This window comes from Mauremys reevesii, linkage group 10 (genome assembly GCF_016161935.1).
Source record: "Mauremys reevesii isolate NIE-2019 linkage group 10, ASM1616193v1, whole genome shotgun sequence".
NCBI classification, from domain to species: Eukaryota; Metazoa; Chordata; order Testudines; family Geoemydidae; genus Mauremys; species Mauremys reevesii.
The window spans coordinates 20,071,123-20,095,593 of record NC_052632.1 but is presented as its reverse complement, the minus strand read 5'-3'; the positions used below and the strand labels follow the sequence as shown (position 1 = coordinate 20,095,593).

The window sequence follows — 24,471 nt, the reverse complement described above, 5'->3', positions numbered from 1 at the left end:
ACCCCAGTGCATAGTATTAACAGGAGGACCCATGACAAGACCTGCTCTGTTAGACATCACACATTCGTTCACAAAGAACAATGGTCTCTGCATCTGCTGCCAAGTATATACGGTAGGGTCTATGTATGTGAACCTAAAAATTAAGAGCAAAATTCTCCAGTGTGCACTGCAAAGCTCCATTCTCCACTCATTGGGCACACAATGCTCCCATTGATGCTGGTGGGTAGATGAATTTTGTCATGAGTCTTGACAAGAAGGCTGTCAGCTGATTTGGAGCCTGCTGGCTAATGCCTTATTGAGATGTGTCTCAGAGTTCAGAGTAGACCAACCAAAAATGAGAGAAGGTTTGGAAAAATTAGAGTTTCAAGGAAAGATTTAAAAAATTGGATAAGCCAAGGTTAGAGAAAGTGCGGGGACAAGAAGTCAGCATGATTTTGGGACTAGAGCAAAAGAGTCAAAATACCCAAGTTCTAGTCCCAGCTCTGCCACTGATTTGCTGTGCTGACCTCAGTTTCCCCATCTATAATATTATAATAGCAATACTCTTCCAGCTTTTGGGGAAAGGGATTCTGCTCCAAAATCTTATGAAGAAAGGAGCTACCTAAGTACACCTTTTTGTTATTATATGATAAGTAGCTACAACTATGTGCAGGGAAACGATGCAGTAAAGATTATAGGGATAATTTAATAATGAGCTTATATTGCAGCAGTGAAAAGTGTAGTTTAAATGTTAGGACAAACTTTTTAACTGTAATAAAAACTGAATACTGGAACAAGCTACAAAAGGGGTTATGGAATTACCCTTGTTAGAGCTAGTCAAGTCCAGATAATGCACCCTTTTCCTAGTGTTACTGTAGTGATTATTAAATCAATGCCACCAAAATGCAGAAGGGTGGACTAGAAGACCTAGATAAGCTCCCTTCCAACCCAAACAAGTCTTTGGGCTTCTCTGCATGGTGCCTTAGTCTGCACTAGAGGGGTGTAAATTCTAGTGCGCGCTAGTGTGTTGTGCAACAATTGGCCCACATGGACCCTGCCACCACACACCAAGAGTTCCCCACTGCATGTTAACGTGGTCCCATTTCAAACAGTATTACACCAGGGAACTTACAGTTCATGGCAGCAGGTGCCACATGGGCCAGTGAGCATGCAACATGTAGTGAGCATGAGACTTTACACCTCTCTACAAATGGGAGTTTGCCATTAATGGCCGTGGGTGCAGACTAGACAACTTCATAACATGCCTTCAGCAAGTTTTCTTATTAGGCATTTTCCTGTATTATTACTGGTTAGGAGATTTCACGTTTGCCTATAAAACACAAGTTGGTTGTGCTAGTGCAGGCATTTTTGTTGTTTTTTCTTCTCTAACAATTTAAGCTAAATTTAGTTTAGTGGGTAATAAAAGTGTGACACAATGAACCACTGTGATTTGTATAACTGTAGAAATAACCTAGTGATAAAAACAGCTATGTGTTGTGAGTGGGAATCCCAGAATGCCTACAAATATTGTAACGGTTGGATTTTACCCAATTAAGCTATCAGATGATCACTGTAAAGACACAATAACAAAGGAGCTTGTGTGTCCAGTTGGGTAAGGTCTAGTTTGCCCTTACTGTCAGAAGATAGACATTTAATGTCTGCCTAAGATCAGTTGAGCCTTCCTGTAGGGTTACTTATGCAGTCAAGTCAGGTAGGGAGTTTATTCACTCAGAGATACTTCATCACAATATTGTTCTAAGATGTTACAATTCAGAGTAGTCTTTCCTTCTGTCAGAATCACTATATTTAAGTAGCATTAACAGCCTCCGTCCTCTTGAACAGAATGTGAATTATGTTACCAGCACCGTTCTTTTACAAGCATTGAATCTCCATGGACTCTTTTTGGAAATTTATTTTTCTGACTCCCTCCATTTCCCCATACAGCAGACTAGGTAACTCCTTCAAAATCACAGTGCGATGTATAAAACAAAGTCTTCTTACTAATATTTTATTGTATCCTACAGGGACCGCGCAAGCTGTGTGTTAAAGAGATGAACAGTGGCATGGCAAAAAAGCAGGCCTGGCTTACAAAGAACAAAAGAAAAGCATTTTATGCTGCGGTGGCAGCTGACAGCTTTAGAGATGGAGTCAAAAGTCTCCTTCAAGTAAGCTTTTTATTTACAAAATGCGTACAAGAGTATTACATCAAAGTTTCCCTGTATGTCAAGCATTACTGTTTACTTGTTAAAAGGTCTTGTATATAAGGGATAATATGTTATAAATGTAGAGAGTGTCCTGAGGATACCTCTTTTTGTAGTATAGTCACTCTACTTCATGAACAGATTTGGTTCCAGGCTATGGAACTGAAAAACAAGGCTGGCTGATTCTATCCTAAATGAATGAGGCCCTATTATGAAAATAGAGGTGCCTATAGAGCACCATACAAATGTCTGTGCCTGCACTTAGTGCACTGCAAATGAGTTCTGCTTGTTGGTGATATGCAGTATGTTAGACATTTGAGAATGTTTTTGTATTTCATATCACAGAAAATATTTTTATCATTTTATATATATCAATTTTGCAAACACAGTGAAGCCCATCTCGATTAATAAAAACTCACTGCCTGAAACATTTTCATATCACTCCAAACATATTCCAGATTGCTTATAAACAGTCCATTAAAATTAACCTACCTTCACGGAAGATAGCATTGTCAGAGGCTAAACTGGTACCACTTTTAGATTCCCCATTTTCTTCGCTTTCACATGTATGTGTGCAAACATGTACGTCTGGAGGCAAAACATGGGGGAAGAATCTCACTATTCTCATGTGCAAAACACGCTGTGAACCTCACTACAAGAGCATGGCCACCCAAAAGACTTTTTGTTAGTTCTATGGTAACAGCCACCCACTGGTAGCATATTATGGGTTTTATCATGTTTGCTGAATGGACAGCAGAGGTGAGTAAGATGATGTATTAATGTAGCAATGTGTTAATACATCTTTCTGTTGTATTAAAGCTCAATGAAGAGACTTTATCTTGAGTTTGTGTACAAAACAGCTTGCCAAGCAGCAGTTCTTTTTGTTGTTTCTAAGAACTGTTATTCCTGATGATCTTTTCTTCTTCCATCTCTTTTAAAATGCCATGATCAAAACCAAATAAATGAGTGCAAATAAACACTTCCCTTTCAGCAGTTTGGGAAGGTGGCACAACACCAGTACATTATCCTGGAGAAATCAGTATGAAATTGTTTTGCAGACAAGCTATTCATTTAAATGTGTACAATATGAATGTGTCAGTACAACTCACAAAAACAATTTCCCATAGCACCATGTCCCTTTTGTTAGCAATAAAAATATGCAAATACAATACCTCAAGAGCTAATATATTTGTGTATCCTAAGAAAGAATTCCTAAAATATTGCATTTTTTAGTCTACACTCATACTTAATCAAATTAGATTAACTGGAACCATGGGGAAGCTTGAAGCTAGATCTGGTCCCCTCTTAAATTTGGATCCAACTTTTAGCACTCAGACCCATCTCTACCTAAAACCTGCTGTGAACATCTTGTTGGAAGAAGCCTGGTCTGATGTTACATCTTGCCAAATCTCCTATTCTTCCTGCGCATTTCCAAATTATTATTTACATATAAGGTGTACTCAGCTACTTTTGGATCATCTTCTCCGGGGGATGGCGAGAACCCCTAAACTAAAGCAAAGAATTTGTTTTTAACAAAGGACTGCCACTCCTCCTCCCTCTGAGTGCTTAAAGTCCTTAAAGGGACTTCAAGACCTAGTTGATTTACTTTATGTTACAAGCCAGACAGAAGCTTGATGCACACAAACAGCAGCATGAACTGGCTCTTGGTTTTAAGTTACTGAACCATTTTCATGAGAGCATGTCAGAAGAAATGCAAATGAATGCTAAATTAGCAAAACTACATTTCTTTAATCTAAAAACCATTTATGACCGGAATAATGTAGATCTAATCTTTCTACTTTCTGCTTGGGTACAGGCATGAAGGACATTCACAAAATGCAATCAAATCTTAAGAATCTCCAGAACATTACTTCAGTTATCTTTTGCCATTATTTCTCATTTACAGCAACAGCCTGTGTGTATGCACCTTTTCATGCAGTATTTTGATATCACTAGGCCTCAGGTTTGGGTAGGATGAGACCAAATACCTTGGTGCTGGGATTTAAAACAGACTGGCGGGATGCGTCTGCTGTGCAAATTGAAAACTACATGGGTGTTATACAGTAAGTTATGGTTCAGTTTCATCATAATATTTTCTGTGGACTCAAATTATTTTGCATTTCTAAAAAGAAAAGATAATGTAAATATTTCTAGTAAGTAAAATTAAAAGTAGGAAAAGGTAGCTGGGCTGGTGCTCTAGCTTTTCACCTCTGGAGATCTGAGCTCATCAATGAAAATATGCTCAACCTAGTTCCTAAAGGATGTATGTTCAGAAGACAAAATCATCCCCACTGTGGCACATCAGGCAATGCCTGGCCCATCACTGCCACAGCAGAGGTGGTTTGACAAAGCTGCATAAGGAAGCTGCACAGTTCTCAGTTTTGTAGGACTACATTTTCTTCTTTTCTGTGGACTGGTATGGGGGGAAAAATTAACCCCAAATACATGCTTGGTGGAGAAGAGAGAATAATGGCATTCTCCTTGTAGGCCCAAAGCACTATGGAAGCCCTTTCCTTCAAGAATCATATGGTTGAAGCACTGCGGCTTTGTGAGTTGGGTTATGGCCAGGGTGTAGCCACTCTGAAGCGTGCTGCTCCCAACACCGTCTGAATTTCCAGCTGCAAATCTGCCCACGAGCGACTGCTGGTTCAGCCAGCAGTAAAACCCACTCCACGTCTTCTGTTGCTCAGCAGGCATGGAATGGGGCACTATCATGGAGGAGCCACTCAAGGGTGGCACAACTCCTAAAGAAGCTGCCAAGCGGGAGCTTAGAGGCAAATGTGAGAGGAAGGTCCATTGCAGGGACAATCTCTCGGTTTCTCACCAGCACCAACTCCTCTGTCTTGAGAGGGGGAGGTCACTGGAACCCTGCAAATTCACATTTGCTTAGTTTTGGCCCCATTTCACCTCTGGTGGATTTAGCCATTGCAGGGCAGGGTGTGGCCCACAATGCTTCATATCAAGCATTAACATTTCTCTGAATGTCTTTAAGTTAGGCAGCTCTAAGTGCCATCTCTGGGGTAGGCAGTAGTGTAGGTAAGGATAAATGCGGGTAAATGGAGTTTAGGTGAATACTGAGTTTAGTTTGGGTTAGCGTACCCACTTTTTTTTAAACACAACACCACTGGTGAGGAAGTGCCCATAATCATTTTATTTTTGTTTTCAGCGATGCATTTGATTTTGAGCTTGGCGTGGTTATTGTCAGAATTAGCCAAGGCTTTGATATATCTCAAGTCCTCCAGGTTCAAGGTATGTAGTGATGGAATAATGGAATTGTACTTATCTTGTATTATTAAGATATGCTTCTTTTTTAAACTATCATTTTCCCACTGGTTTCCAAACATATCAATCTCTGAAGTTCCGCTCAATGACTTGTTAACCTACAGCTTAATGTAAGATATCCGGAAGCTTAGAATCAATAAAATATGTGTAACTGCTGGAGCATCACACCATTTTCTCCATGTTAGTGAAAAAAAATTAAAGGTCCACTGTCAGCTTGAAATCTAGTCATTCCCAAATAAAGAACTAAAAACAGTTTCAGACAACTGTCCAAAGGTTGTCTGACACAGATTACTTCTCGAATCCCCCTGGTCCAAGGGATGAGACTGAGACTCTCAGAATCACAGTCTGGTTTCTGTCCTTCTCCTGAGGCAACACAGCTACCTACTGCCTCTTACTTGTAAGCATGTAGCCCTTGCCAATATCCTTACTGTGGCTGAGCTCCCAGAGAAGTCAATGCAAGTACAGTAACTCCTTGCTTAACGTTGTAGTTATGTTCCTGAAAAATGCGACTTTAAGTGAAATGATGTTAAGCAAATCCAATTTCCCCATAAAAATTATGTAAATGGGAGGGTTAGGTTCCAGGGAAATTTTTTTCACCAGACAAAAAACTATATTGTAGATAAATATTTACACACACAGTATAAGTTTTAAACAAACAATTTAATTCTGTACACAGCAATGATGATTCTGAAGCTTGGTTGAAGTTGTGGAGTCAGAGGGTGGGATATTTCCCAGGGAATGCCTTACTGCTAAATGATGAACTAGCACTCAGTTGAGCCCTCAAGGGTTAACATATTTTTGTTAATGTAGCCTCACACTCTACAAAGCAGCACAAATGGAGGGATGGGAGACAGCATGGCAGACAGAGACAGACACACACATCACGTGTGAGAGAGAGACACACATTGCCCCTTTAAGTACGCTGACCCCACTCTAAGTACATTATCTTTTTAAGTAAATCAGCAAGTTGAGACAGAAGGTGCTGCCAGCAAGCTCCCTCTGTCCTGAGCCTTGTTGTGTGTGTCTCCCCACCCCTTGCTCTATGGAGATGGGATAAGTGGGGGGCAGGAGCAGGGGGAGGGGGACACCCTGACATTAGCCTCCCTCTCCCCCACTGCACAGCAAGCAGGAGGCTCCCGGGAGCAGCTCCAAGGCAGAGGGCAGGAGCAGCATACAGCAGTGGGGGGAGGGACAGTTGAACTGCCAGCAGTTGATAGCCTGCTGGGCAGCTGATGCATAGGGAACTTAGGGGAGCAGGGAGCTGATGGAGGGGGGGGGATTACTGGTCCCCCCTGGTTCCAAACTCCCACCAGCTAGCTCCAATGGGCTGCTCTTTCTGCAAGCCGTGGACAAAGCAGGCAGCTGCCAAACAATGTTATAAGGGAGCATTGTGCAACTTTAAACAAGCATGTTCTCTAGTTCATCAGCAACGTAACAACAAAACAACGTTAACCTGGACGACTATAAGTGAGGAGTTACTGTATTGCCCTGAGAAAGGCCTTCAAGGGTGGGCCTTAGAACTGGTCAGAGGTCCTGCACGCTGCTTCACAGAACTGGGGTCCCAAGATACCCCCTCCTCAGCATGGACTGAAGTAGTAACATCAGGCACAACTAGGGGACTGGTGGCTCCAACGTATGTTCCCTCACTGCTCTTGGAGACTCTATAGGGCAGGTCCCCAAGACTGACATTGCCGGGACTTGTGGGAGCTACCACTCTCTAAATCCTGTCTGTGCTACTGTGTGTCACCGTAGATTTCAGCTGCAAAATCCACACAAAGTTAGTGCAGCTATATGGAGCACCAACTCCCTATTGCAGCTGCAATTCTCCTTTCCAAAGGGGACAGCGCACAGTTCTAGTGGACATGGGGTGGCAGGGTTCTTCTAGTGTAGGGGTTTCCTGGATCTGCACAGTTGCCATCACTTTCTCTTTTCATCGTTGGGATGTGGAGGGTTTGTAGGCATCTCACTGCCTCCCAAGGACACTCAGAGAGGAGAATACCAGATGAAACCCCACCAGAACCCCCCCTCAGGATTTCAATAGAATTATTCTCCCACTGAGAGTTAGTCCACTGAAGGAGAAACATCTGTCCAAGCTATAGTGATTAAGCCACGGTACAGAAAATAAAGTATTTTTCTTCTGTACATGAAGTGGAATAAATCTCATACGAAAATAGGTATATGAGTTAATCAGAAAACAGACTGACGACTCTTTGCTGCCACCTGCTGGAAGTTTGCCTCTCTCATTTCTCCCTGCAGTATCCTGTTGGTACACATACCAAAATGCAGTCATTATACCTAAGGGAGATGTGGAATAGCAGAATCTTCTATGCAGAAACCACAAAACTAAAGCCTGTCTTCCTTAGTTGGCAAGCTAATTTTGTAATGCCCAACAGCAAGTCACCTTAATCATTAAGGATTAAGAGATTCCAGAACTTCCTTTTAAAAAACTAGAGCAGATGAGCACTCCACTTCCAAACACACTGTTAAATTCCGAATCAGCTTCTGCGGTCTTCCCTGTTGATATCCCTAACACTTCGATTACTTGACTGGAAAAGAGTCAAGAATTGACTCCTATTTTAAACCTCTCTGGGAAAGCACATTTTATAAGACTCCAATGTAATAGTGATGAATACCAACTCTGAACATTTACTTTAGTTTATCAGGGTGCAAATTGACAAAGAAATATAAATACAACTAGAAATTACAACTGACCCTAAAAAAGCCAACAATGAGAACTCTTTTGAAGCAGATGATACTTACCATACAAACATATTAGGCTAGGAAGTGGGAAAAGAAACAGTGTGTTCTATTACATTCACTACCAGGGCCGGCTCCAGGCACCAGCGCAGGAAGCAGGTGCTTAGAGTGGCCAATGGAAAAGGGCGGCACATCCGGGTCTTTGGCGGCGAGTCCCTCAGTCCCTCTCTTTTTTTTTCTTTGCCACTTGGGGGAGGGGGGGAAGCTGGAGCTGGCCCTGTTCACTACAGCATTATGTTTAAAAGAATAACTGAATCTTTAGTTTTGAGTAAGTGTATGTCAGTGGTTATCATCATGTCCTAATAAACACAGGCATTATGCTATCATACTGGAGTCTAATTTAAAGAAAATTTTAGCAATTCAGAGCACCAATAGAGCTAATAAACTCTAGTGGCCGCAGATGATTTTTTATATGTATGCACACAGATAATTTACCAGCCAAGGAAGATTACTTTTGTACCATGTCTCACTCCAATGAAAACACCTTTCCTTATAAAAAAAAGCATACTACGGACCAGTGCTTACATGATATTAACTAGTGCCTCATCATAATAAATTCAATAGCAGTGGATGCCACTTTTCCTTGGAGAAAAGCTCATTTTCTCCAAGACAGAAGGGATTTTTTTATATTATTATATATACAGAATAGTTTAGCTGACTCTTCTGTCTCTGCAGCAAGCATTTCAAAATGCATCAACACAAGATAAAGTACTGTAATATTTTCAATATATACAGTGCTCACATATTCAGTGTAAGTACTCAAATATTTATGAGCATCTCAAAATAGTTGGCAGTCTGCTCTTGTGATTACTGAAGGGGACTGAGAATTAGACAACTGGATCCTGTTCACAATTTAGAGTCTGATCCACAGTCTACTGAAGTTAATGAGAAGACTCCATTCACTTCAGAGGACTGTGCACTGGGACCTTGGTTAGTGACCTCAGTCAGCCCCTCCTATTCTCTGCCTCTGGCACGTAATAGTCTAGTCACCTGTGGGCTGTAATACTTCTGTCTAATTTCGGTTGTTGGGTTTAGTGTGCCAGTCCTGGGTGGTGGTGGTGGTGGTGTTTGATATACAGGAGGTAAAACTAGATGATTGGGTCGTCCCTTCTGGCCTTAAACTCTATAACTCACCTGGGGCAAATCACTACTTCTGTGCCTTGGTTTCCCAATCTGGACAAAATCAGCTTTTATAAAGTGCTTTGATATCCCTGAAAGAAAAAAACCCCAAAGTATTATCTTACTATAAAGTACAGTGATACTGCTATTTCTGATCTGGTAGACTAGCAAACTAAAGATAGAGAGCAATGGAGTAACACTTGATAGCAATGCAATCTCTTTGGATGAGTATGGTGCACCCTGAACTAGAGCTTTCACAGATTCATTGAGTTTCCTGCCACCTACTAGGAAAATCATTTCAAAATTTGTCCATATCCCAATATTTTTACAGTGTATACTAATAATCATAACAGATAATTATAACTCTCAATGTTATTACCCATCAACAGTTTAATTTAAACTGCAAATTATTGTGTTACTAGTTTCCAGTGTTGCTTTCCATTAACAGAGGAATTAGAGAAGTTAGAGCAGGAGAGGATGGCACTAGAAGCTACCATTAAAGACAATAACTTTGAAGAAGAAAGTCATGGTATCCGTGGATTGTTTGGCAAAGCCAGAAAGCTCAATATTACCAAGCACGTAACCAAAAAAGGTAAGCTTGTAAATGACATAAAACACTTTCACTGATACACAGCTATACCTTCATTCTAGAGAAAAGTTTCTAAGGTACAACGGCGTCCTTTGACTTTAGCTAGCAGAGCTGCCATTTAATTCAGACAACACATTAGGGAAATGTGCCAGTGGAGTAGGAGAATGCTGTGGACTTGGGTTCTGCTACTACATTTCGCCCCCTGAACATAAATATATTAGTTGAGATAATTATGTAATGAGGTATATAGTGATGTCTGCTGGTATAAGATGTTACCTGATATGACAGAACTAATTTCTTCTGTCATTTTTCAGAGGAAATGCATGGCTTTGGTTTTTTACTTAATCTAATTGATAATATTGGGTATGGCTACTAAATGTTTGAACACAGATCAATAAGTTATTTTCTTATATTGAGGTCATTTTTCTGAAATTTTATAAAAATGTTGAACTGTGCACAGAATTCAGGGAACAATTATTTATTATACACAAAAACCACAATGTGTAGATGAAAAATATGTAATAAAAATGACCATCATTCTATGCTGTGGGTACACTATCATACTAAAGGAGTGAACCGATGTATGCATAAGCACTGAAAGCAAACATACAACATGTTATGAAACAAATAAAATGGACTGTAAGTAGTATAGTGTGGTAGGATCTAGACTATTGAAATTTATATGGGATGTAAACAAACCATATGAGAAATATAGTAAATCTACAGCAAAAGATTTACTGAATGAAAATTCTCATTTCACAATTGTTAGGGAATGATAATGACCCATCCAAAACCATTTTTGCATTCATAAAAATATTTTTTTGAATTTTCTACTACAGAGACTATGATCTATCTATACACTCAACTCCCAGAGATATCAAGAAATCACAGACTAATAGCAGAAAATGTCATCAATTCTTTACTTGGCAGTGCTCAGTTAATTTTGCATGTTAGAATAGAATTCCCTCTCATAACAAATGCTACAAAATATAATATGCTTCAACTACTCTTTTCTGGTCAGTTCAGAAAGAAAATAGAGCTGGTTGGGAATTTTGCACTGGGAAATCATTTTGACAGAAACTGCCCTTTTAAGAAAATTGAAATTTTCTGCAGGAAGGGATTTCTATTTTCTGGTCAGCTCTGATAGGAAATACATATTGCACGCTTTTGCTCTGCACACTTTTCAAACAGAAATATGAAAATATATTATATTAGTAAATATCTCTGTCTTCCCATTTTGTTTATAAATATATTCTCCCTGGAGTTGTTAGAACTCCCAACATAGATGCCATACTACACAGAAAAGCTGATAATTGTTTTAGAATTATCTTGTCAAAACTCTAGGAACACTCGAAGACTGCGCAAAGCATCTTCTGAACCTAATACATCAGAGCAAAACCTATAAAGAAGCCTGTCTGCTCCACTTTAAATATTGCTCTGGCTTTGAAATCATTGGAAGATAACTGTAATAAAGTCACTGGCTTCAAAGAATGATGGAATGGGAAAAAATATTGTTAGTATATAGACAAAAATGTACATTTTTAGACAGAACCAACATTGCAACAAGAAGCAAATCATATTTTTAAATTAACACAAAGACCTTTCAGGGCATTATATATGTCCCATGCTTACATTTTCCTCCTACCCTTAGGGTTTGTCTACATGGGGAAATTGCCCAGAAGGTCTTTAGGTCTTTGCCCGACCTCAACCTTCTCTGTATCTAGTTAGTTGTCCATGTCTCCCTTTTGCAAGCCCTATAATGTATTATATGGAAGATTCTATATTTTGCAACACTATGTCTATGATATAAAAGGTAAAAATAATTGTTATTCCTTACATTTTCAAAACAGTTCCTATCTGCCTATGCTTCAATGATACCTATTTTAGAATAGGTTATCTCATCCACAGAAACCTGCTCCCTTTTACAGCTGTTATAATTTGATGCAGTAAGGTCCTAATATCATACAAACTAACACCAGAGCAAATTTGCTCATGCGCTGCAGTTCCAATTGGTACCTATGGAAGTGGTGTGTGCTGACATATTAAGGTTCAGAAGATGATTTATTTGTGCAGTACGGGTTTTCAGGATTGAAGCCTAAGAACCATGTTACCAAGACAGTCCATGTATCTTCAACAGACATAACTGGAAGCATGCCCCAAAATGACACTAAAGCAAATATCGTGTAAGCATTTACGCACATGCTGACTTTAAGTATGAAAGTCAAAGCAAGCTCATGTGGTGACAATCAAACAGGAGTCATATCACATGTGATCCCCCTCACTGACAGAAAGCACCATACCATGCCTTTGTGAGATACTGAACTGAATGCTTTCACTATGTCAATGAAGATGTCTCCTAATGTTTTGTGGGTTTTTTTTGGCTTTATTTATGTGAATACATTTAAGCACATGCATAAAGGTGTGTAGGTTTGGGGCCTGAATCATTTCAATACGTTATCTATATAATAATTAATGGTGAATAAAATACCACTTTATGCCATTATCTAAAATCAATTCATTGCTTTATAACTCCACATTTAAAAACTCGCATATATTCTTTGTTTAATGTAAAAGATAATATAAACTATTATGAGATTAGACAAAATTTCACTAATCATTTTTGATTCCCTACAAGACACATCATTATTTTGTCCAAAGGGTTCCAATTCCCAGAAAGAAACAGGAGGAAGAAAAAATTTACCCAGATGATGGGTTTTTTCCCTCCTTGTTTCCTGAAAACAGATCTATCAGAAAGTTGCTTTGCTTCAGTTCTCAAAAGAAAAGAAGATACACAGTTTTCTTTCTCATTTCAGACAGCAGCATTAACACAATCCAGTCTATGCATGTGGGTGAATTCAATCAGAGGCTGCTAGAAGCCAGCAATCAGTTTAAAAAGAAACAAGGGAAAGGAACAATTGATGTTTGGTGGCTGTTTGATGATGGAGGTAAGAGATTGAAAAGGACACCACAGGGAGAAAGATTTTTGCGTTGCCAAATATAAATGCATACTTGAGGATTTATATAAAATGATAACACTTACATTATGTAGGTTATTTTTTACATGGCTTAAATATTTTCAGATACATGTGTGTATATCACTACGAAGAAAAGGAGGCGGCTTTATTTTTAACACAGGCACCGACTTTCATTTTTCTGGGTGGGTGTTCCACCCCTGCTCTGCCCCAAGGCCCCGCCCCCACTTTGCCCCTTCTCCAAAGGCCCCACCCTTGCTCCGTCTCTTGCTGCCCCGCTTTGTCCCTTCCCCCAAGGCCCCACCCTTGCTCTGCCTCTTCCTGCTTCTGCTCCACCCCCTCACCCCAGTGCCTCCTGCCCACACCGAACAGCTATTTTTTCCCATGGGTGCTCCAGCACCAGAGCACTCACGGAGTCAGTGCCTATGATTTTTACCACACAAGATACTCATTTGATCTCCTTGTGATTTAATATGTTTATCCAGGTTTGACACTCCTAATTCCCTATATTCTGACTATGAGGAAAAAGTGGAAGGATTGTAAATTAAGGATCTTCACTGGAGGAAAGATCAACCGGATCGAAGATGAGAAACTAGCGTAAATTTACCTATTTTCCCTACTACTGTTTAAAATGTTTTGATTGCTTATAAATATTATTTGTATATAGTCTCCTCTAGTAGTAACCTTAGCATTTCTGAGCAGGTCCAGCTTGCTTTATTTTGAACAGTAATAAAAGTATATTTCATATAGAGATGTCTAGCACTTGACAAGGGCCTTAGGGGTCATTAATCTTAAATATAAATGACGATTAGCATAGGAAGATCACACCCCACATATTCTCTCCCTAATTGGTCATGTTCCCTCCTTAGAGAATGACACTGTTTAGTCTGTAATGGGAAAATCATTGTGTTTTATAGGGTCAACATGATTTTGACTAGTTAACAAGTGAAACTGCATATGAAGCCTCCTAGATGCACATGCCATAGACCAGTGGTTTTCAAACTTTTTTTCTGGCAATCCACTTGAAGAAAATTGTTGATGCCTGTGACCCAACAGAGCTGAGGATGAGGGGTTTAGGGTATGGGAGGAGGCTCAGGGCTGCAGGGGTGAGGGCTGCAGGGTGGGGCCAGGAATTAGGGGTTCAGAGTATGGGAGAGAGCTCTGGGCTGGTGCAGGGGATTGGGGTGTGGGAGGGGGGTTAGGGCTCTGGATGCAGGCTCTAGAGTGGAGCTGTGGATGAGGGGTTTGGGGTGCAGGAGGAGGCTTTGGGCTGGGGCAGGGGATTGGGATGTGGGGTTGGGGCGTGGGCTTACCGCCGGCGGCTCCCGGTCAGCAGCGTAGCCGGGGTGCAGAGGCAGGCTTCCCGCTTGTCCTGTCACCACGGACCGCACTGTGCCCTAGAAGCGGCCAGCAGCAGGTCCAGCTCCTAGGTAGAGGCGCGCAAGTGGCTCCGTGCAGCTCTTGCATGCAGGCACCACCCCCCAGCCAGGCCAATGGGAGTGCAAAGCTGGTGCTCAGGGTGGTGGCTGCGCACGGAGCCCCATTTCCCCCCTGCCTAGGAGCTGGACCTGCTGCTGGCCGCTTCCAGGGCACAGCATGGTGTCAGAACAGGTAGGGACTACTAGTTTTTACTGGTCGGCTGCCAGGGTCCCTGAGTGCTGAGCAAGGCAGTACTGGGTTGTGACCCGAAGTTTGAAAACCACTGCTATCAACAGACAGCCCACAAAAATGTGATTAGCAAGTGCAAACTTTTAAGAGCTGAAAACCAAGTCATTTAGTTTTAAAACTTTCTAGACCTCTGAGCTATAGTCTGCTTTCCATCCATGTGCAAAACAAAGTTGCTAATGTAAGCTCATTATAATAATCATTTATATAACACCATTCTTTCCAAAGCAGCCAATTTGGAATGGAATTCAGTAACTATTTAACACAACAGAGCATCACTAGGCAACTGGTTAGGACAGGAAGTGAAGAATAACTATCCAATTATCACTACAAGGGGAATTTAAGTAGGCAGGATATAATTGCATGAGTTGGAAATTAGCCATGACAAGGCTGCTCTGTGGTTTGGTTGCATTCTCTTATAAGGACTTGAATAGCTGACATTCCACAAGGGCATGGATGAAGTTCCGTGGAGTGGGACTGTGAAACCTCTCTCCCCATTGTGGCACTGAGCTCTGTAGATCCTGCCAAGCTTCCCACACCTGTGTAAAAAAGGCTGCATAAGTATCTATGGAGGGTATTCCAATCACTGAGTTGGTATAAACCATGCAGAATGGCTCTGTAGTTTCTCCGCTGCCTGAAAGGAAGGATTCCTTCCCCCCACGGCCACCATGCAATGTCTGGTCTAGCTACTCAGACTAGCAATTGGCTTCTGGATTTTGACCTTGCACAGAAAACAATCAATTTCATTTAGAGCTGAAGCAAGATGTTTTGGCTTCATTATGGGTATGTCAGAACTTAGTAGCTTTACTAACCAATGGGTAGCCACAGGTATTTTTATTGCCACCACTGTTTCTACAAATGCCAGGACCCAATGCTCAAGCTGATCAGTGCAATCTCTGTGGTCAATAAGGTCCTTACTGACTACCATTTTATCATTGACAAGTCTCCTGACCTAGTCTGTGTGGATGACTGACACTGCAGACTCAACATGAGTTTACCTCGTTCTCTATACCCATAGCCAGGTAAGATTAACTTGGAGAGAAATTGGTCATTCTATTCCTTTTGACTTTAAATACAGGGACATCATCATTTGAAACAAAATCCTTGGTGTATGCCCATTTAATCTGTGAATCCAGAGATGCAACTAACCTGGGCATCCTACTCATCTATCAAACACTAAAAGCTTTCCAAAGGAGCTGAAAGAGACATTGCCTGACATGGTGATAAAGTTTAAAAGATTTATCTTCTGAGGAGACTTCAGCATCAACACAGACAACACTTTTGATACTATACCACAAACCAAACTCTCCACTTTAGCATTCTCACCGTTAATCTCTGCACCCACCTCCAACTGTCAGCCATACCCTGGACTAGATGTAGACATAAGCTGCAAGAAATGCTCCTCCTCAATCCTGTTCAGATAACGTTTTCCTTCAAGTGAAAATAAAAACTCTCCTCTTAGGCAAGAAGAAATCACCACAATGATCTGCCCTAGGAAACGCTTGGATCCTTCCAAATTCCAAAAATTAATTAAAGAAAAGAAAGCAAGGAACCTGGAAAGTGAATCACTGCAACCACTCCCTGACTACTAATGTAGAAGTAGCCAATTTTGGAACTAAATGCAAAACCAGTATCTGACTTGGCTAACCCTCAAACACAGTGCACACAAATAAAACCTGTAAAATAAGCAAGCTATTTCTCCTACAGACTGGAAAGGAAGAATTGGAGATAGATATATACATCGTTTTTCTATTTTTATTTTTTTGGGAAGTGCTCAGATACTGTAGTAGTGGAACCACATGAGTGCACAGATTGATAAAATTCCAAATAATACTTATCAAGCCTGTGGGCCAAATTCTCCTCTCCGATCGGTACAATTGTGCTGTATTTATTCAATGCACATAAAATCAGTTGATAACTCTGATGACACAGGTCTGTACTGTCGACTGGAAGAGAGAATTCTCTCCTATTTTTTTTATATATGACAGATCTTTCGGAATTTAATCTTTTAAAATATTTGATCAAAGAACTAATGTTTCCCCTAAAGTGTAAACATACTTCCCTCTGTCTGCTGCCCCTGCTTTCTGTATCTTTATGCAATTCCCACTGATCTTCTGCTAAGTAACTTAGGGCTGGTCTACTCTACAAAATTAGGTCAGCTTAACTACATCGCTCAGGGCTGTGAAAAATTACATGTGAAATAATTAGCAGTAAGGCCAACCTAACCCCAGAATTCTTCCATCAACCCAGCTACAGCCTCTCAGAGAGGTTGATTTACTACAGTGACAGAAGAATCCCTTCCATCACTGTAGTAAGTGTCTACCCTTCAGTGCTACAGCGGCACTGTAGCATTTCCAGTATAGCCAGATCCCTAGTTTATAGTTGATCTATAAAATTCTGTAATTGAAAACAGAAACACTAACTAAAGCATTTCAGATAAATTCACTTGTCATATAGTTAAAGTTAAAATACTAGATGATTGCTTTTGATGACTTAACTCATTTACGAGCACTCTTTGATCTGAGGTACTTAAAAATGCAGTGATGAAATGTTCTCCCCTTTGTTTTCAGGATGACTTCGCTTCTAAGCAAATTCAGAATAAAATATGCTGATATTAAGATCATTGGCAACATCAATATGAAACCCAACAAAGAGAGGTAAGAAACATTTCCAAAACCCATTATTTCACTGCAGTTCTTTATCTGGGAGTTGTTTCTTTTATACTGATTATAAAAAATTATCAAAGGATGAACTCAAGAGCACTAAAAAAAAAGTCTTTTAAAAATCACAATACAAAGGTTGATACTACAAACGGCCCTCCACTTTATGTTGTAATGATAAGACTTTATTTTAATACAAAGACTAATTAGAGACCCACAGTTATGAGCCACTGAATTTAACAGGGATCATTTTATAATTGCTTTTCATATCTGTTTTTGTTTCCATGGCCTTGACTTCATCATGCTATTCATCAGATTTCACTGCAGCTCTTGAAGACTCATCTTCCCCTCTGACTCAGACTTTCAGAGTCCCCTGGGTTTTATCTCGCCCAGGCATTCAGTAGCTTACCATCTTGCAGGCCGAACACACACACTACTCCTTTCCCTAGAGAAGGACATTACCGCTCTCTCCTATCACTCAAATATAATGAAGGCATAACATCTTTTTTTTAAAAAAGCTTATTCTCTAGATAAGTCAAGTGAGGACTGAAGAATGGGTAATATTCAAAAAATTCCATCTCTGAGTGCCTTGGCCAGAGATATTCTGAGACCTATGCCAGCATTAAACATTTTGCTGTCCCTGGCAAACTAGAAAACTACCGGCCCTCACAGCCACTTCACATTTTCTAGCCTTCTATTTTGCTGCCTTAGATGACCACCCCTCTGTTGCCTGCAGGGTAGTAGAAATCCTGTATTTCAGAACCTGTTGTAGTTAATCCCCATTCAGCAGGTAAACGTGCCTCTTCTCTTCTAAAACAAACCACCACCTCTGGATTTCTGTTGAACCTTCCCCAAAGTGAGTAGACCCTGCAAGTCCTCCTTCAAAGTCAAGCTAAGTCCCAACTTTCCCAAGGTAAATCTCTCCTAAATAGAGCATTTCCTCACCAATACTCAGAGAAGGATATACCTCCCCCCATCAGAATCCAGTACAAAATCTCTCCCTTGTTCTTCAAGGTCCTCTGTGAAATTTCACAGTTTACTCGTACCTCCTTCTGCCCTCCAGCCTATTATCCATGCTTCTCTGATACCATACTTCTTTCTTTCTGTTCCACACACCCATCATCTTGGACTTCAGGTATAACCATGGGGAAATCACTTAATCTCACTGTACTTCCATTTCTCTATTTGTAAAATGGTGATAACAATACTTATCTTGTTTCTTTACTGCTTATACAGTCACTGGATGGGAGACACTATAGAAATGCAGAGTATTATACTCTTACGAACATATAAAGTATTTACTATTTGATAACTATATTTCTGAAAAATCAGCAAAGCTATTTAAATTATTCATCCCCTTTCTGATTCCACAGTCAGTATTTTCTTCTTAATTATAACCTAGAATGGTGAAGAGCATTATTCTTTTCTTCTTTCCCATGTTAACTGAGTAATGATCTTCCAAAAGTACATTTGCAAAGGAATCAAACAGAAATACATTTGGCATTCACATGAGCAAATGCATTTGAAAGCTCAGCATTATTTATAACACAGAATAAATGTATATCATGACTGGACACCTGCAATAGTGTCATATTTCTCCCAGAACCTGTGTGCATATCCCCTTGATTTTATTAAGAGATGTGCACATGGATTACAGGCAGGATTACGTTCTGAAATTGCTGCTGAAAATGATAAAATTATCTATATAGCTCAGCCTGCGAGTACAGTAGTGTCAAAATACCTCACAGTTGTTTATTAATTTATTTTTCCAACTCCCCTACAAGATAGGAGGTATTATTAACCCTATTTTACATATGGGAACTGAGGCACAGAGAAACTGAGGTATGTTCAAAGTCACACAGAAAATCTATAGCAGAGTTGGGAACTGAACCCAGATTCCTCAGTCCCACTCCAGAGCCTTAGCCGTAAAACTTCTTTCCACCTGTCATTAGGGTAAACGTACACAGACTAGCTATTAATTGAAGTAAAGCTGTATACTGATCATTCAGGTGACTTCTAACACTACAAAACTCTGAAAAATGTTTATGCGTGTTCAGTGGTGGCATAATGTCCTGCATTCTTTATTAAACGGAGACCTTGTCTACACTAGAACTTACTTTGGTATAACTTAACATCACTCAGGGCAGTGAATAATCCACACCCCTTAGCAATATAAGTTATACTGACCTAAGCACTGGTGTAGACAGGAGAGTTTCTCCTGTTGACATAGCTACAGCCTCTCGTGGGAGGTGGCATAATTAAACTGAAGGGAGAGCTCGCTCCTGTCACCTTAAAGCATCTTCACCAGAAGCGCTACAGCAGTGCAGCTGCATTGCAGCAGCTGCGCTGCTATAGTGCTTCTAATGTAGATGCAGCCTTAGTAACTAATACTTTCCAGTTTGGGCTTACGATGAAAACATTTCAGCATCTTAAATAGGCTATGTTACAAGGACCCCAGTGCTTGCTGTAAATTCATTGTAGAGATAGTGGGCCAAAAGTAGCTCTTAGTTATACCCATATAAACTCATTTTAGTGGGGTTGCACAGATGTATCTGAGGGCACAATTTGGCCCCAAATGTTTAAAGATGTTGCATGTCATTCAGCTGCAATTCTGCAGTCAGTAGGGACCTGCCTTACCGAAATCATCTGTGAAATAATGAGTTAGTACCCTGCTAGGAGGCCTCTTTCATAATTCTTGTTTCAGCTGGAAATTCTTTGAAGAGATGATTGAACCATATCGCCTCCATGAAAGCTGCAAAGATTTAACAACTGCTGAGAAATTAAAAAGAGAGACTCCATGGAAAATTACAGATGCAGAGCTGGAAGCATTCAAGGAGAAGGTAAATCTTTGCCTAACTTTATTATATATTGCTGGCTAGCTAGCTAAAGAAACTAGGGAACAAATCTGAAATATCAACTGAGAATTTGATATATATGTTAACTATGTGTCAGCATTTGATTTTTTAAGAATTGGGTTTGTATTGTACATATCATAAGAAAAGTTATTTTCCTTCGTACAAAGATCTGGAGAAGACTATCTAGAGTACTCAGTGTGGCTTTAAACGTTTACCTCTGCAGCTATACACTCATTCAGGGAAGGCCAAGAGCAGGATTGCTACATGAAGCAAAAGAATGGAGGGTTTTAGCTACGAGGGCAGGCTGAAGAGAGGAGACCTATACATTTAGAGGAGAGGAAAGAACTTATTGAAGTATTTAGAGAAGAACCTAAACTGGAACTTTAGATCTAAACACCCCTAAACTTGGGAAACTTTATTATCCAAATCCAGACTTTGTGGCTTTGGCTCTTAGTTATTAACATAAGACCCAAATGATTGAATAAAAACCTATTTGAACCAATAAGCAACATGAAACTGCAGGGCCACTCATAGAAATAAGAACAGCAACAACAAAGTTTAGGTTTACTGCATGGAGTTTTTTTTCCCCCTCATAAGAACATAACATAAGAACATAAGAACGGCCGTACCGGGTCAGACCAAAGGTCCATCTAGCCCAGTATCTGTCTACCGACAGTGGCCAATGCCAGGTGCCCCAGAGGGAGTGAACCTAACAGGCAATGATCAAGTGATCTCGCTCCTTCCATCCATCTCCATCCTCTGACCAACAGAGGCTAGGGACACCATTCTTACCTATCCTGGCTAATAGCCATTTATGGACTTAGCCACCATGAATTTATCCAGTTCCCTTTTAAACATTGTTATAGTCCTAGCCTTCACAACCTCCTCAGGTAAGGAGTTCCACAAGTTGACTGTGCGCTGCGTGAAGAAGAACTTCCTTTTATTTGTTTTAAACCATGCTCAGGGGTTAATCAAACGCTGGAATTCTCTGACCACGATTAGAACCAGGATTAAAATTAGAGAGGAAAATAATAGTAGTTATTCAGATACCAGTGGCACTTTAAGGTATCATACATGGGATTAAATGCTTAACTAAATTATGGTGATTCTTATTCATTATACACAGGATTAAATTGAGGGCAAGATTTCAAATTGAGACAGAATATTCCTTAAAAACAGATTGATATGAACCATAGTTTATTTATTTTTCCTTTCTCTAGAGTACTGGACAGGTGTATTAGGATGAGGAGGCTATATCAAACTCCTTGTAGGTGAAATTCACACATGTACAGATGTCCCAATTTAAAACCTATTAGGCGTTAGGCACCAATTGACATTAGTCTTCCATGTTCTTTTCTTCTCTATTATGTGTGTTGTGTTTTGGAAGCCTTTGGAAACTCAGTCTGACTTTGATATAATCCTGGTTGAACCGCAATATAGCATTCATGAATGCAAGTGGTTATAGTCCATAAAAATACATGAAACAACTATAATATTTTTACTCTTTATATATTACGATCAGTCCTCTAGAAGTTTTAGTAAAATGAATAACCTCTGCTAGGTTGCAAGCAGGGGCGGCTCTAGCCAGTTGCCAGTCCCGCAGCTCCGGTGGACCTCCCGCAGACGTGCCTGCGGATGCTCCACCAAAGCTGCGGGACCAGTGGACCCTCCGCGGGCATTTCTGCGGGAGGTCCACCGGAGCCGCCTGCCAGCGACCGGCAGAGTGCCCCCCGCGGCATGCCGCCCCAAGCACGCGCTTGGCGTGCTGGGGCCTGGAGCCGCCCCTGGTTGCAAGGTGGTTTATTTATTTACATAATTTTTCACACAACGCACAGTCAACCTGTGGAACTCCTTGCCAGAGGATGTTCTGAAGGCCAAGATTATAACAGCATTCAAAAAAGAACTAGATAAGTTCATCAAGGATAGGTCCTGCAATGGCTATTAGCCAGAATGGGCAGGGATGGTGTCCCAAGCCTCTGTTTGCCAGAAGCTGGGAATGGGCAACAAGGAATGGATCTGTTCTGTTCATTCCCTCTGGGGCACTTGGCATTGGCTACTGTCAGAAGACAGGATAGTGGGCTAGATGGATCTCTGGTCTGACTCAATATGCCCGTTTTTATGTTCTTATTTTTATACCCATTGAGATGGCACCTGGGCACCTAACAAATTAAATGTAGTAACAAATTAAACTGCAACTACAGACAGGAGTTTCCCCAAACAGTCATAATAAGTAATCTACTGCCATAATCCACAGTCAAAGAAATATACGACAGCCATAATCCATTGTCAAATATTTGACCAAAATAACCCGTGGCTTCTCAAGCTCTGGTATGTTACCACTGTGACATACACAGGTACAATCCAGACTAATGAGCACCTGGGTCTCCCCTGCCCTGCAACCCTGGATGCCTTGCTGAAGAAGTTCCCACCTGGGCTGCTCACAAACAGCCTGCCACCATGCAAGCCACACCCGAGTGTCTGTGTGCAACTGCAGCCTGTCATCCACACTTGGGTTACTCTGGCTCTCCCCAGCCTTGGTTATACTGCAGAGTGACTCCAACACACCCTCAGTCTTAGATTCCCCCCAGAAATGTATGTCCTGTACTGCCCCGCCGCCTCCTGGAGAATACAGTTATATTAAGTCTGTTATTTCTTTAATAGAAATAATATGCACACAACTTGCCACCCCAATGGAGTTTCCCAGACACTTGAATTTAAACACAATAGATTAGATAAAACAATAAAACAAGCTTATTAACTACAGAGATACATTTTAAGTGAATGCAAGTAATGAGGCATAAAAGTCAGAAATGGTTACAAGAGAAATAAAGATAAAACACTACTGGTGCCTAATTTAACAAACTATTTTAAATTCAAAGCAAATTTTCTCACCGCATATTTTCAGCAGTTGTACTGACCAAACGTCATAGGTCAGGATCCCTTCTCTCAAGAGACCAGCAAAAACTTCCTCCGTTGCTGCAGGTGCAGTGAATGTGATGGGCAGGGGCAGGGAGAGAGAGGGAGAGAGAGAGAGAGAGAGAGAGAGAGGTGTCCCTTGGGGCATTTGTCCCTCCTATTTATAGTTTCAGTCCCCTTCTTGAAAAACATTTCCAGCTGGGTAACAGCAGACAAAAAGTCTAGGTGGAAGGATGTTCCCTGCTTTTTCCTCATCTGATTGAGCTTCTTTTGTTTCTCTTCCTGCTTGATGACTCTGTTTACTGCTTAAATGCAAATTAAGCAGACCACCCTTTCCTTTGTTTAAGAAAGACCTGTTTGCCAACCTCACTTTGGAACATGTGTTAATAACACCATCCAGTGGAATCTTATAATTTCACATGCAATGTCGCCACACATATTTTATCAGGATGATACTGATCAGCAAATGATGAGTTTTTGAAAGATACCTTAGAAGGCATACTTTATACAACGATTATTACAATAGTTCATAGGGTGTGAATAAAGGGGTACATTTTGTCTCAAACACACAGAGTAATTTCCACACCCAGGAAACTGTATTGTCTAATGGAATCTAATTTCCCCCCCCAGAGTTACCGTCAGGTCCGTTTGAATGAACTCTTACAGGAACACTCTAGGGCTGCTAATCTCGTTGTCCTGTAAGTTGCACAATTTTAACTCAGAAAATGAATAAGTTAACCTATATATAGGGGTTTTTGTTGTTGTTTTTTTTTTTTAATACAAGCAACAGAAAGATGTATGTTAATTCACTCAGAGTGAAATTCACTTATGTCCAGAGGTCCAGCACAAGGGCTATGTATCATTTAAGTCCCTTTTAAGCTTATTTTGAGGACTTTTGTGGAACTTAAGCAATGCACAAGCCTCATGCTGGTTCTCTGGACGAAGCTGAAGCTCACTCTTAGTTAACAGTTCTTTGCATCTTAAAATGAGGTTCTACTCTGAAAAAGAATTATATGAAAATGGCATCTTCCTACCCAACAAATTTACTCTCTGCATATTCAGAGTTGTATCTGCTTACTATCGTGGCAAAAATAATTCGCTAACTATCTTTAACATTGCAAAGTCAACTGATATCAGAGAGAGAGAGAGAGAATTCTTCTTTTGGTTTATGAATCATAACCAGAATTGTTAGCTAGGTTCAAATTGCAGGACCACTCTGTTTTTCCCAGGGAAAATCCAGTGAGGACAATGGAATTTACTCCTGAGGGCATTCTGCACCTAAAAATTAAAAATTCCGAGCACAATATTTTAAAATTCTGCAAATTTTATTTGCCAAATAAATATGGAGGCTCCAACATGGCATTGAGCAGCTCAGGCTACTGGCTGCACAGAGGTGGGAGTTCACTGTGCAGCTCCCCCCACCCCGGACATGGACTCAGTGGTGAGGCTGCACCGAACCCTGACACAGAGCAAACA

At 40.6% G+C, this 24,471-nt stretch overlaps 1 protein-coding gene and 1 long non-coding RNA gene across 4 annotated transcripts in view; one reads left to right on the top strand and one right to left on the bottom strand.

Annotated features, from left to right (window-relative positions):
• LOC120373384 overlaps positions 1–24,471 on the bottom strand; it is a 46,905-nt gene that overhangs the window by 16,911 nt on the left and 5,523 nt on the right. For both annotated transcript variants that reach the window (XR_005585518.1, XR_005585517.1), the window contains exon 2: positions 9,354–9,430. This is a non-coding gene — a long non-coding RNA (uncharacterized LOC120373384). The remainder of the gene's footprint in view (positions 1–9,353; positions 9,431–24,471) is intronic.
• SLC12A1 (solute carrier family 12 member 1) overlaps positions 1–24,471 on the top strand; it is a 63,413-nt gene that overhangs the window by 36,435 nt on the left and 2,507 nt on the right. For both annotated transcript variants that reach the window (XM_039491773.1, XM_039491772.1), the window contains exons 16-25: positions 1–112; positions 2,004–2,144; positions 4,137–4,243; positions 5,347–5,429; positions 9,787–9,930; positions 12,741–12,872; positions 13,385–13,496; positions 17,135–17,221; positions 19,929–20,064; positions 23,626–23,693. In XM_039491773.1, the coding sequence (XP_039347707.1) occupies positions 1–112; positions 2,004–2,144; positions 4,137–4,243; positions 5,347–5,429; positions 9,787–9,930; positions 12,741–12,872; positions 13,385–13,496; positions 17,135–17,221; positions 19,929–20,064; positions 23,626–23,693 (1,122 nt within the window). The remainder of the gene's footprint in view (positions 113–2,003; positions 2,145–4,136; positions 4,244–5,346; positions 5,430–9,786; positions 9,931–12,740; positions 12,873–13,384; positions 13,497–17,134; positions 17,222–19,928; positions 20,065–23,625; positions 23,694–24,471) is intronic.